General features: G+C 42.8%; 1 protein-coding gene across 6 annotated transcripts in view; it reads right to left on the reverse strand.

Annotated features, from left to right (window-relative positions):
* Window positions 1-205: 205 nt before the first annotated feature.
* Window positions 206-14,718, reverse strand: part of LOC106586439 (unconventional myosin-Ib) — a 142,835-nt gene continuing 128,322 nt past the window's right edge. For 2 of the 6 annotated variants that reach the window (XM_045707708.2, XM_082969043.1), the window contains 13 exons: window positions 13,498-13,647; window positions 11,394-11,462; window positions 11,203-11,289; window positions 10,736-10,822; window positions 7,328-7,414; window positions 6,027-6,113; window positions 4,910-4,984; window positions 4,433-4,561; window positions 4,064-4,170; window positions 3,738-3,870; window positions 3,182-3,334; window positions 2,767-2,897; window positions 206-2,542 (listed from right to left, as the gene is read on the reverse strand). In XM_045707708.2, coding sequence (XP_045563664.1) covers window positions 2,413-2,542; window positions 2,767-2,897; window positions 3,182-3,334; window positions 3,738-3,870; window positions 4,064-4,170; window positions 4,433-4,561; window positions 4,910-4,984; window positions 6,027-6,113; window positions 7,328-7,414; window positions 10,736-10,822; window positions 11,203-11,289; window positions 11,394-11,462; window positions 13,498-13,647 — 1,425 coding nt within the window. In that variant the 3' untranslated portion in view covers window positions 206-2,412. The remainder of the gene's footprint in view (window positions 2,543-2,766; window positions 2,898-3,181; window positions 3,335-3,737; window positions 3,871-4,063; window positions 4,171-4,432; window positions 4,562-4,909; window positions 4,985-6,026; window positions 6,114-7,327; window positions 7,415-10,735; window positions 10,823-11,202; window positions 11,290-11,393; window positions 11,463-13,497; window positions 13,648-14,718) is intronic. The other 4 variants (XM_082969041.1, XM_082969040.1, XM_045707713.2 and 1 more) reach the window with 4 other exon arrangements.

Consider the following 14,718-nt stretch of genomic DNA (forward strand, 5'->3'; position numbering starts at 1 on the left):
ATAAGCTCGAAAGTTCAGAAAGAGTGTATTACTTAAGTTTGATGGATATAAGATACAGTTGACATGTTGTTCGTTTGTGTATCCCCGCAATGGTTAACGGTCGATGACTGGTAATGCTGACTGGGAAACATCTGTCTTGAGAGATCATAAACTGAACTGATGCGCATATGCATTCAAAACCAACAAAATCACAAAGTAGTCAATGTATTTATTGCTTTTTTAATTTGAAAAGCATTACTTGTAAATTTGTTACATTGAGGACTGAAACACTTCCATGTTCTCCGTCTCGCAGCGCAGGTTACATTAGGCACACAACAAGAATGCATACATGATTGAGTTTATTTTCGTATTTTACGTCAAATACAAACTCAGAGAGGAGGTGGTTATAGCAAACTGCATTGAAATCTCAAACTGTACAGAACTGAGAAGCACAAACATGCATTGACTCAGTTCAACATCTTCCCCCGTGGAAGGAAAAAAACAACAATCATTCATCAAGTCCACCTTTGGAATTACAAAAACATGTAAAAAAGTGATTTATTTTAAGGTACACCAGTAATCTATAGGTATGTGATCTAGAGCAGTTTGGCTGAGCTTCCACATTGCCACCACCAGAGAACCCATTGGTTTAACCTCGAAGTCAACAGTACAAACCCACCTCACTAAAACATCCCGATAAAGAATATCATTAAATATACTTCCAAATAGAGCAAACCCTTAAGTGACATTGGCTTGTGTGTGTGTAAAGTATATCACATTCATACACAGGCAGAGCAGACCGTGAAGCTGTGATGGCTAGTTTTCTGAAAAAACTTCCCAAGAATATACTACATGGCCATACGCACAATCCCAAGAAAAACACTGCATTTATTATTAGCCAGAGTGGGGCTACAAATAATATATATAACAGCCCACATTGCAATGGCAAAAACATATAGATAATTCTGCAGCACAGCAATAAGAGAACTAGCATGAGGATACTATAATTTATTCGGAAATACTACATCCATGCTGGGTCTGTTTTAGCATTTACAGTTGATGTGTATGATACAGTCAGTGAGTGAGTGTTTATCTCTACAGCATGCGTTTGAGAAATGTCAGTCACAGAATGTAGGACTCAATCTTGTGTCCTGTCTGTTGCCATGCTGCATCCTCTTACTATTTTATTACTCTCATGCCAAAGGGTGGAGGGATGCTTGAGATGGTGTAGCCTAGCCTAGGCAGCGTTGTAGGCAAAGAGTTCCATTTCAAACAAGAGGACCATTGAAAACAGGCAGCCTCGTGGCTCTAAAAAGACTGATCAGTGTTGAATCTGGGATAGTTATCAAGGTAGACTTGGGAACACTGGGGTCCATCTCAATTCCTGTGGTAAAGTTTAGAGATGTAAAGTACTTTGAGGACAACTGGAGAGTGAGAAAAGTGTGCAGTGTTTTCAAATAAAGTCTTGGTCCTGGTTGATTGAGGCCCCCTTTCAACTTTGTTTTTGGCATTTACTTATAAACTGAGTAGGGACCATTCAACTTTTTGTTTTTTGTTAGCGTCCAAAACCTGACTAGATGACTACACACGGATACATGCAGCATGTCATGGCACCTCACAGAGTAGGGGCCGGCTGAATGGCACACGGGAGTTATTATGGATACTAAGTGGTTGACAATCGATCACTTGGCAAATCACATTTGACAAGTGTTGATTCTTGTACTTGACCACCCACTGTAGTCAGTTGTGTGGGTGTCAGCAAAGGAAAACAAAAACAACCCAGACATTATTTTGACTATTCATCACTGTCTTTTCAAATTTTAACTCACCCAGGTGAACATTACAAGTGCAGTCATAGTTTAACTTTCAGAGAAAACTTTAGAGCAATCCTGAAAGCTCTCTGGTCATTGTTGGTCTATTGAGTTGCCATTCCAGAGCTCAAACAGATAAACCGATGAGGACCCAAATCTAGTGCAGGGGTGTGTCTTGTCTGCACTTTATTTCTTTGCCCTTTACATATCTCTGAATATGGGTACGGCTTGATACCACACCACACAGCCTGCATATTAGCTTTCCCAAGCTCAACAATCAGCATCATCATCTGACTGGAGATATCTTGTGCTCCATTGACAAGAGGAGAGCACTTCTTTCTTTCACCCACATCTTTTAAAACTAGTAAAACAAAGTCTTTTTTTTTCTCTTCATCTTTCTCTCTTACAACCCTATCGCCATGCAATCCTATGGGTCTTTCACTCTCTACCAAAAGTGTCAGCGCAGTTAAATATTACAGTGATGCAAGGATTCTGAATAGAGGAAATAACAACAAATAACAAAAAGCAGAGTAATTGCAAAGTCATTGGGGGCGGGGGCTGGAGTTTAGGCCTGATTGTGAACTGTCATGACAACTAAGTATTATAGGAGGCTATGTCATCTCTATGGTGATGGCACAGACACCTCCAGTAGGCGGTTGTTCTTGCGTTTGCAGGCAGCACTGTTTCCGTTCTTAGGCCCCCCCTGGATGAACTTCACACACACCTTGTCCTGCTTGAACTGCACCAGGAACCTGCCAGAGAGACAAAGAGGAAGTAGGATAAGAAACCATCTGACATCACATCATGGGATTTAAATGACCCTGATCCCAGATCTGTTTTTGTAAACGTAACAACGAGTAGATGCAGGTGGCAATACATTACAAACACATCTGGGACCAGGCCAGGATTTGACTAAGAGAAACAACTGCAGCATTGCAACATAAAGTCAATATGGCGACATGTCTCCGGTTCTTACTCGTCTGAGATGTCAATGTTGATCTGGTCCCTGTCTGCAGCAGTGGTCCCTATGCGGTGGAGTTTGGTGATGATCTCTATTAGATGGTCACTGCTCAGCAGGAAGTCACCTTTGGAAGCTGAAGCAGAGCCCTATGGGTAAAAAACACACAGAGGGGTTTTAGTCATTTCAATCTCAATATACCTACCCAATCTTTCTATGGTTAGCCCTTAACGTTACACTAAAAGTTATGAATCAGGACATTACTAATATAATTAGATACACAGCGGGGCTAAACTGGTTGAAATTTGCAACCAGTGGATTTATGCAGCAAGCAAAGCAGGTTAATTTCAACCAGCTTAAGCCACTGCGTTTTCGATAGCTGGATGATGTCCATATGTAAGTGCATCAGAGTGGAGCTCTCTCCCTCCATCACCTCTTTGAGCTTGAGGGCGAAGAAGCCGTCACTCTGGGTGCTGACCGACACGCTGGCGAGGTCTGGCAGCGGCACGCTGGCCTTCACCTGGCCCGTCTTCTGGTCAGCCAGGACAAAGTTGCTTTTGGTCAGCAGGAAGAGCCTCGGCGACCCCTGTAACAAGGACAGACTCGGTTTAATATGCCAAGAATTTGGTAACACTATTTTACGGTACAGAAATCACCAGTTATTTACTTAGAATGTACATGGCAAAATTGTAATTCTAAAAGCAATAACCTATACATGTATAAATTCATTAATAGCAAAAACAGAGCATTTATACGGTGATAGTGGTATAAAAACATAGGTAGGCTGAATCTGTCAAATATAAAACAGTTTTCCTTTGACTACTGTACAGCATAGTTACAGATATCCTCTAATAATAAAGCTATGACTCTGAAGAGTTTGGTCCATATGAACTGTGTTCAGGCCTGTTAGACTGGTGACTCCCTCAGGCTTCAGTACAGTTACATGAACAGATTTTGCTGAGGTAAGGTACTTCGAGAAAGGTACTTGCCTTGCCGTTGGCCCTGTTGATCTTGTTCACCAAGTCAGCCAGTAGCACCTTCTCATCCACAGCACCGTTCAGCTTCTGGTACTTGGGGTTCTTCTGGATCTCCAGATAGTCTCCTTTGAAAGGCTGGCTGACACTAAACAATAATAATGCATTTTATATAGCGCTTTTCACAGACCCAAGGATGCAACAGAGAGGAACTCGCAGCAATGCATTGATTATACTCAGGAAAAAGGAGCTAAAATGTCTGCTAGTAAAATTAGCTTGCAACATTAGCTTCACATCAAACATTATGTAATGTGTGAATCAAGGAGGAAAATATGTTAGACCTGCTGGGGTACAGAGCCTTCTTGTCCTTGAAGATCTCACTGGCCTCAAGTTTCTCCTCATACACAGACTTCTTCTCCTCTGTGAACTGGCCCCGGTATTTCTTGCACTGATAATTCAAAATATACATCATCAATCCCTGGGAAGTTTGTTGTATTGATGTCCCTCAAACTGTAAACTATAAAGCCAGTGGGCAAAGCTGGTTGTACATTAGTACAACCAGTTTACAACAAGGTTGTAATCGGTTAATAATGACATCGTAGCAACCAGATTTGCCTGCTGGGTAGTGGCATATACAACAACTTGACCCTTTAACCTGTAAGATCAGTGATGACCCTTGAAAGAACAGCCAAAGATAATAACAAACTAACCCTCCAGAGGTGGAAGATCCTCCTGAGCTCAGTGTGAGCTCCCTCCAGGAAGCCATAAGGCTGTGTCGGCCAGGTGTTGTCCATAGGGGACATTGTAGTGGTCTTCAGACCAAGGAAGTACTTCTGCATCTGGAGGGAGACAGGCATATATTCAATACCTCCCTTTCAGACTTGGATTACTGTTGACATTCAGGAACATATATAACTCTGGTTTCCTGGACAAAGTTTAAGCCTAATCCGAGAAGCATGTTCAATGAAGATTCTCCATTTAATGTGATTTTTACTCTAGGACTAAGCTTAATCTGTGTCTGGGAAACCGTCCCTTAGTGATTCAAATGGTCACTACCCATCAGTGCTTAAAGGGATACACGACTAATTCATTCTAGCCTTGTCTCAGATCTGATTGTGTGGACTTGCCAACTCGACAAGACCGCATAAATAGATCTGGCCCCAGGCTACATTCACGCTTCTGCTTACGATTCTCTGGATGGTGAAGTCGTAGATCTTCTTGCCAGCGTTGGCCCTAAAGAACTTCCTGTACTCCCGGCGGACCTGTAACCAAGGAGACAACTGCCCGTCAATCATCCATCCCCATAGTGATCTGATTTGAGGCATGGGGCCAATAGAGAAGAGATTACAGTGGTGATGACTATAGCAACAGGCAGACGTGGTTAGTTACAATGAACCCAAGCAACATCATACAAACAAAGGGAGGGAAAATCTGTTGAGCACTCAACTCAAATCAGAATGGGATTTTCTCCTAAATGTTTTTTTTTCTGAAAATGAGATGGTCAATTTAAATCACACTGATTGGAGTCGACAGGTTAACAGGTTCTGATAGCTGCTCAGATGTGCAAAGGTGACGTGCACATTGTGCAGTCAATTAATGTGATGAGAGGATTGGGGCCACTCAGACTACAGTAATACATGAAAAAAGGACTGGAGAATGGAGTAGATATAGCATCAGACAACAAGACCTATAGAGGGTTAGACATGTTGAGGGTTAAACAGCTTATCATGCACATGATGCAGACAGGACATACAATTGCTAGAGACAGACAGACATCCATCCATGTCAGTCAGGGTCAGTAGTGCCTTTGACCTCTCTGTTAAGAGGCTGCAGTCTTCAGGAACGAGCAAAAATAAATACAAATAAAATAATAATCTGTGAATGAATTATAACCAGCCATAGCCAGCTTATCTAAAGCACTGCTGGACTCATGGAGAGAGCGGGATAGACGTACATTACACCTCATTGTACATCTTAATAACGTAATGTGTGTCACAGCAGGGATACAGGAGGGGAGGGAAGGTAAGAGGGCATATCCTTTGGTACTGGACTGCCCAGATATCAAACCAGTCACTCTGGAGCTCACATGCATGAACTGTGTCATCACTGTGTGGTTGGTCCTGAGTTATGATAGGCTGAGGCTGGCTGCATGCTGGTTCTGTGAAGTGTGCCTACCTCTCCAACACCAAAGACCGGGGAGTGGCTGAGAAGGTAAGGGGTGGTTGGTTAGGGTAGAAAGGAGTGGCTGGTTAGGCTAGAAGGGTGGCTGGAGGGTAGGGAAGGCTGGCCAGTGGGCAGGTATACCTGGAGTCCCAGCCAGTAGGCCCAAATGATGGCGACGGCGTGCTTACGCCTGGCCTCCTCCTTCAGGCGCCTCAGCTCCCTGCGTGCCTTTTGGGAAGAAGGGAGGAAAGAGAGGGAAGGAACGAACGATTGAAAGAAGGGAATAATAGACTGATATGGAGGAAGAGACACTGCCCTGCGTGAGGACACACGTCACACAAGAGCCCTGTCTAGTTACCAAGATCCTGAAGACGATTTAACCCACTATGGGAAGAATGCAATTATCATGAAATAGACATTATAATAATGCTGTAGTTTGATTATGTACTGTACATCAACTAGAGTCTTTTTGATTGAAACAGACATGGCTCTGTTGGCCAAGAGCAAAGTACAAAGCTAAAGGTAACAAGTCAGACAGGTCTCTCCAACGTGCCATACACTGCACTGCACACTGAAAAAAAATACAAATCACTGCAAGCCTCAAGGAATCAGCAAGCAAGGAGGCGTAGCATGCAATTTATGATGAGAACAGCATGCAGAAAGAAATAAAGAAAGAGCAGACATCCTGCAGATAGAGGTTGCAAAAGGTGAGGCATGGGCCTCAGGGAGGAACCGAAACACACCCAAACATCCTGACCTTTGGTAACAAGGGAGAAGAACTCAAAGCCAGGATAGTGGAGTGTGAGTGTGTGGGTGGTTTGGGGTAGGGCAGGCAAAGAGTTTATCCAAGGTTCCAGACACTGTGTGTGATGCCAGTCTAGTGCGTGTAAACATCCCCCTGCCTTCCTCACCCCCCTCCCGGTGTCAGTCTGGATCAGCTATAATCCATCAGGCTGCGCGGTAAAGAGGCTTAAGTGACTGTATCTTTACCCTTACCCCAACCCCACCCGTAGCCCTTGCGCCCAGGCCTGTCCATTATCTACCAGAGCCAAGGGCCACCATCACTCCAGTCATCTATCTCTAGAACTCTTCCATTAAACCATTAAAGACTAAACAGCAGCTAGCTTGGCTGTGAGAGCCAGCATGGGTGCTTAGGGGTCTTGCAGTCCAGTAGGCTAAGTGACCCCCCCCCCCCCCCCGCAATTCTGTTTTAGCATGCAATGGGACATTGGATGAGGGGTTCGTATGGCACCTTGTCATGCAATATAAATGGGATGGGTGGTGGTAATGGGGAGGATAGCTAGAGAGACATTCGCAGTCTCTCCAGACTATTGTTTAGCTAATGCAGGGGTCTGGCATCTCTCTGGTTGGATCTGATGGAGAAATGGCAGGCGGGCGGCGGGATATGGATGGATATTGTTAACAGGCTGCTTCCCAAATACCTTGGTCCCCTGCCAGCCGGCCCAAATGACAGACACGGCGTGCTTTTCTCGCGCCGCCTCCTTTAGATGCCGCAGTTCTCTCCGAGCCTGGGGAAGTGGTGGGGTTGGATTTATTGTGTTTTGGGAGGAATATAGCCATTGGGATAGGTGTTGGTATAAATAAGAAGCAGACGGACAGAAATATGTAGCCTACCCGGCAATGAAGTAGCATAAAGAAGAAAAGATTAAGACAATGGAGGAAACATTAGCTACCATTTGGAGCTTATGACTGAGTGATCACTAATAATCAGAATAACTTGAGAGTGCTCTTCGACCATTGATGGCCTGATAAATCCTACCCCTGCAAACTTATGTGAACTTCCCTCCACATCTAAATGTGATGAGTTTGCGGTATATTTCAGAGATAAGATAAACATTAGGCTGGGTATCAGTCAAGCAAGGCCTGATGAGAAGTTTGATGACATGTTTCCTAGCCTACCACACAAAGGCACTATGGATTTATTTTCCCTGGTTGACACAGACATGATCAGGAAAGTGATATCACAAGTTAAGGCCCTCTACCTGCCTTCTGGATCCTATCCCACCACCTTCTTCAAATCCACATTTAATTGCATATCTGAAGAAGTACAAGCTATTGTTAATCTCGCTCTGTTCATTGGCACTTTCCCCACTGCACTAAAAACTGCTACGATAAAACCCCTTCTGAAGAAATATGGTCAAGATTCTTCAGCTCTCAGCAATTTTCAGCCAATCTCCAACCTTCCATTCTTAAGCAAAATTATGGAGAAATTGGTTTTCAAACAGATAAATACTTTTTTCAAATGCCAACTACATTATTGAAAAATTGCAATCTGTTTTTTGTGCCCACTACAGCACAGAGACTGCCTTAGTTAAAGTGGTAAATGATCTTAGAGCCACCACAGATGTCAAACAGCTCTCCTGTTGAAAATGATGTCCTTCTGGACAGGTGGGTTGGCTTCTCCAGTCAAGTTCTAAATTGGTTTAGGACCTATTTAACCGGTCAAGAGTTTGTCACCCTTGGTGAAGATAATTCAGAGAAAATACATATCACATGGCATTTTACAAGGTTCAATTTTGGGTTCGGTACTGTTCAGTTTATATACGTTAACCCTTGGCAGCGTTATCAGAAAGCACAGCATTGACATTCCCTGCTACACAGACAATACACAACTTTATATTTCTGTGTCACCAGAGGATTTTAGCACCACAGATACATTATTACACTGTATTAGTGATTTATATACTTGGATGGCTCACAACTTCCTCCAGCTAAATCAAGACTGAGGTACTTATTGTTGGCGCTAAAGCACAGAGAATTCTGGCCGCACATTTCAATTCACGGTCAATAAAGATAAAACGGGTAAAAAAAAAACATAGGTGTTATTTTAGATTCTGAACACAAGTTTGAATCACACATTAGCAACGTGACCAAAATAGCTTTTTACCACCTGAGGAACATTGCCAAGATGCAGCCGTTTCTCTCTCAGGCTGATACAGAGAGACTCATGCATGCTTTTATTACAAGCAGGCTTGACTACTGTAATGCTCTCCAAGAAAGGCATTGGTCAACTGCAAAACATATAGAATGCAGCAGCACGGGTACTGGCCAAGACCAGACGAAAAGCACACATTACACCGGTTTTAAGGTCTCTGCACTGGCTGCCTGTGCGTTTTTGAATTAATTTTAAGATTCTTCTATTGTTAAAAAAAATAAATAATCAATACACGATTGTGCACCCCAATACATGTCAGACCATGCTTTTAAGTAATGTAACCCTCAGGACGTCTGGCACTGACCTTTTAACTAACCCAAAGCCTAGGACCAAGAGGCATTGCGGCAGCCTTTCGTTATTATGCCCCTAGCCTCTGGAACAGCCTGCCAGAGATCCTGAGGGGTGACAAAACTGGAAAAATGTAAAAGAGATCTTAAAACACACCTTTTTAGCTTTGCTTTTCCTTAGGGTGCTTTTTAGTCGTTAAATTTTGATATGATTTTGTTTTTTATCCTCTTATGTGTGTTGTGTAGTAAATATTTGTTTGTATTTGCATTGTTTTTATTTGTTTTTCCTGTGACGCACATTGCGTTGTATTCCATGTCTGAAATGTGCTGTAGAAATAAAGCTTGATTTGATGAACAAGCAACATTAGTACAAAAGTCCAGGTTTTCCTAAAGTAGACCGAAATTAATTGTATCCGATACAGTATCTGATCGATTATATTCATTAAACTTTGTGACTACTTGGCATGGTCTGTTTTAGTACAACAGCTCACATAACTCACTGACACCACTCCAATCAGTGCCAGTACAGTGGGCTTTGCCCAGACTAAGAAATTAGACTTGATCCACCAATCAGATGGGACGATTAGTCGATAAATTAAGCCACACGCGACTGCTTTGGTCATGCAACATGTGGCAATACATGGTCTTTGACGATTATCTGGTGAGTGTGGCTGTAAAGCCTTTAGATAAGATCATGCAGAGTTACAAAATAGTTGTAAAGGTTGTTTCGTGGTGCGGCGAGTTGATCTGCATCTTAAATGTCCATAAAACATGACATGATGTGCGTGGACTGTTTTAAACGATTATATGTTGCCTCTAAAACATATAGCACTTTAAAAGTCCATGAAGTGCTAATGGTGGTATGTGCTATGACCATTAGGCTATATGATCTGAGGATCTCTTGCAGGGTTGGGGCCAATTCCATTTAAATTCAAATCAATTCAGTAAGTAAACCAAATTCCAAATTTTCCTCATTGAAAAGCATTGAAGAGAATTGGAATTTCCGTGTACTTCCTGAATTGACTAGAATTTAAGTGGAAATGACCCTAACCCTGCTAACCTTTGTGTTTCTGTAGTGGCACATGGAATACAGTCTATTCTCAGCACAGTCCTCAGAATTATTACATTAAAGTGAACACATGATATTCATTCTGATTGGATACTGTACGTCCATTATCATGTACAATCCGTCATGTCTCTCATAAAAACAGATTAGAGGAATGCTATAACAAACATCAAGAAAACAACAGACATAGACATGGGAATGGAAAGGAGTATTGTGTTGTGGGACTTGCAGTTGTTCCTAAAGGGAGAATGTAAGGGAGGCTCCATAGCAGTAAAACAGAGGACTAGCAAACAGACGTATAAATAGACGTTAGTGGTATAATGTTAGCTGCCCAATATCCCTCAAATTACACCTATTAAAGGGACAATAAAACAGATGAGTCAAACACCAGACACTGGTAAGGGACGCTAGTGGACCAATGGGACAACGGAGGGACGATGACGAGCTATTCAATTGGTCAGTTTCAAGAGGAGGGGTGGGACATGGGGGATGACGGACAGCTGGGATGGCAAAACACGACAACGGCAACCGGCTTAAATACCTTGGTCCCCTGCCAGTATGCCCATATGACAGACACGGCACGCTTATTCCGCGCCTCCGCCTTCAGGCGCCGCAGCTCCATCCGAGCCTGGGGGTGGCCGGGAGGGTGGAAGGATGGAGGGAGGAGAGTGAGGTTATGAGGGAAGAATTAGAGCGAGGGGAGGAAGAGAGTGAAAAAGAGTGTGAGAAAAGCAGCGGTGGTAAGATCAGCGACAGTAGAAGTCCAGAAGGAAAAAGATGTGAAATTGCTCTAGTTTAGCTCTCAGTATAGCTGGGAGACCTGAGCAGAGCCATGTCTTATAATACTGTATTTCCTTACCTGGCTTTATGGCAGATAAACCTTGTAAAAGCAAAAGGCAGTGGATGTCCATAATCAGCAGCTCATCCATTTCCTCCCAATATCATTCTATACTTGTCTTTACATTATCTAATCATTATGTTGAAATCAGGTAGTGTTTGAGCCAGTACCTGAGTCCCGTGCCAGTACGCTGCAATGGTAGTCACAGCCTCTTTGCATCTCTTCTCGTATTTCAGTTGCCGCAAGATGTTGCGGGCCTTGGAGAAAAAAATATTGTTTTTAAACATGCCTTTACTACAGCGTTATCACAGGAAAACATGCTTTCTTATCGTGTTTGACTGGTATGTGGACATGGACATACCTTCCACCCTCTGATGAAGGACTGCATCACGAGTGTAGCACTCTTGATCTTCTGATATTTATTTTGTTGCTGCAACAGGGGAAGGAAAAAAACACTGAGCTCAATTGACAACAAGTAAGTTTGAACTACAGGCATCTAAGCTCTATAGCCACCATATTAGGGATGTGCAACTTTTTCATTTCAAGACGATTCGATATGCATCTAGATACATGGGCTCCGATACGATACTATACAGGAAAGAAACGTTTTAGTTTCAAACGATTCAGTTGAATTAATTTCCATTTTAAATTAACATCTGCTGCTGATGGAGCTCATGAGCAGGGCCTCTGTGCTGGATCTGTCTGAACTGACCTGTGTGTGTGTGTGTGTGTGTGTGTGTGTGTGTGTGTGTGTGTGTGTGTGTGTGTGTGTGTGTGTGTGTGTGTGTGTGTGTGTGTGTGTAAAATATGTACACTACCGTTCAAAAGTTTAGGGTCACTTAGAAATGTAGAGACTGGTGTTTTGCAGGTACTATTTAATGAAGCTGCAAGTTGAGGACTTGTGAGGTGTCTGCTTCTCAAACTAGACACTAATGTGCTTGTCCTCTTGCTCAGTTGTGCACCGGGGCCTCCCACTCCTCTTTCTATTCTTGTTAGAAACAGTTTGCACTGTTCTGTGAAGGGAGTAGTACACAGCATTGTACGAGATCTTCAGTTTCTTGGCAATTTCTCGCATGGAATAGCCTTCATTTCTCAGAACAAGAATAGACTGACGAGTTTCAGAGGAAAGTTCTTTGTTTCTGGCCATTTTGAGCCTGTAATCGAACCCACAAATGCTGATGCTCCAGACACTCAACTAGTCTAAACGCAAGTTTTAATGCTTCTTTAATCAGAACAACAGTTTTCAGCTGTGCTAACATAACTGCAAAAGGGTTTTCTAATGATCAATTAGCCTTTTAAAATGATAAACTTGGATTAGCTAACACAACGCGTCATTGGAACACAGGAGTGATGGTTGCTTATAATGGGCCTCTGTATGCCTATGTAGATATTCCATTACAAATCAGCCATTTCCAGCTACAATAGTCATTTACAACATTAACAATGTCTACACTGTATTTCTCATCAATTTGATGTTATTTTAAAGGGACAAAAAAATAGCTTTTCTTTCAAAAACAAGGGCATTTCTAAGTGACCCCAAACTTTTGAACGGTAGTGTATATGATGTATATTGATTGGTACCTGAGCGGAGCCATAAGGGAAACTGGGCCTCTACCACCCCACTACCAGTTATAGCCATTGACATAGCCAATGAATATATAGCAGAACTTTGGATTTCACCCCCAGTCTCATAATCGAATGGTTTTGACCATTTTGAAGTTTTGACAACTCAGAGTTGGAGTGAGCTTCTCTTCTTTGATCATGCAGTGTGGGGCAGCAAAAGTAATTTCTCATCTGTACGCTGTATATCTAAAAATGACCATATACACTGATTGTTTCAAGCAAAACTACTGCTGATGGTGAACCTGAACAATCAAAATAAAATGGAATGTAAACCCCGATCAGCATGTAGCCTACCTATAGCCAGATGAGAGTTGTGTCCATGGCGATAGCTTAGGCTACATTTATTCCGATAAAACACCATTTTCAACAGTGCATTTGATCAAAATAACCAAGCAAATAACATTGGTTGCCACTCAACTAATAAAGCCTAATATTGCACAAGCCATTTTACAAACATTTGAATGGTGATCAAGAATCGGCCTACCTCTTGTTGGTCAGTGTGCGAAGCTGTTCACAGCGAGCAGTTTGACTAGGCTACTGATATTACCAAGGGTTGTTCGGCATGCAAAATGACTTGTAGATCAATGACTGTCAACATGGTTACATGAGAGAGGACGCAGTTGTCACAAAAGATGGTATTTTCTTTAGGTAGAAAGTAATTTGAGCAAAACATTTTAGTGAACCGCCGATCTGTAACATTCAAATCTATTTTCTGACTAATGCATACTATATTTGGATCAGATTGTGCTCCCACAGACGGATGCACTCATATCTTACACATTTGAACCGGCATGACGTTCTGTATGTGTTCGTGTGTGCATAGTAGAGACAAGCTAACTCACCGCATATCTGCGGTACCAGGCTGCCACCACCACCTGGCTCTTCTTCAGCAGCAGAAAGTGAGTACGAGACTTCCACCCCCGGTAGATCTTCTGGATCAGGGTGGCCAGGTCCTCCAGACACGCCCTCCTCCTCTCCTCCAGAGTGAACAGCTGGGGACACAGGAAGAAGGCATCAAGAGGATGATAGGAACATGAACATCTACTAGGATACTAAGAACACCAGCATAGTCAGTACAATTTAGGAATGAGAGGACATTTTTCATTGAGACAGGATGTCATTTTGGGACAGTAGTGTGTGGTTTTGCAGACAGCACAAGATCTTTAGAATGATAAGGGGCTTCTATAGCTGCCCAAACACATTCTCCACCTCAAATACCTTTGCAGACAGAGACCTATGGGGTGAAAGTTTAGTGACCTAGACTAGGCCCCATCCTACCACCACCCTGACTGATCTGTAGCTTCACTCTATAACAGAGGCAGAGATACTTAGCTAACCTGGTAAGAAGGTACAGTAGATCAAGGATAAGGACACAACCCTATGAGATCAGGCTTTACTAGCTTTGTTTAGACTGGCTCCTGGACTGACAAGGTTTTGTTGTTGCACCCACCACTGCATGTTCTTAAAAGCCCATCATACCATGGAAAATATGCCTAAATGTTCGTTATTTTCCATGCTACTGGCCGAGTCGCCATAGAATGGACAGAATTGATTAGGGCTGTCCACAACTAAAAAAAAGATTGGTCAATAGAGTTGTCTGGTCTTTCGACCAATCGTTTGGTCTAAATTTTATATAGACTCACCATATGTTTGAATAAAATCAACTATATGTAGTAGAGGTCGACTGATTAATTGGCATGGCCGATTAATTAGGGCCGATTTAAAGTTTTCATAACAATCGGTAATCGGCATTTTTGGATGCCGATTATGGCTGATTACATTGCATTCCACGAGGAATGATCAGGACAACTTCACCGCATCAAAGGGACGATGGACGGGGCCATGTACCGTCAAATCTTGGGTGAGAACCTCCTTCCCTCAGCCAGGGCATTGAAAATGGGTCGTGGATGGGTATTCCAGCTTGACAATGACCCAAAACACACGGCCAAGGCAACAAAGGAGTGGCTCAAGAAGAAGCACATTAAGGTCCTGGAGTGGCCTAGCCAGTCTCCAGACCTTAATCCCATAGAAAGTCTGTGGAGGGAGCTGAAGGTTCGAGTTGC

This window comes from Salmo salar, chromosome 25 (assembly GCF_965601325.2).
Source record: "Salmo salar chromosome 25, fSalSal1, whole genome shotgun sequence".
NCBI classification, from domain to species: Eukaryota; Metazoa; Chordata; class Actinopteri; order Salmoniformes; family Salmonidae; genus Salmo; species Salmo salar.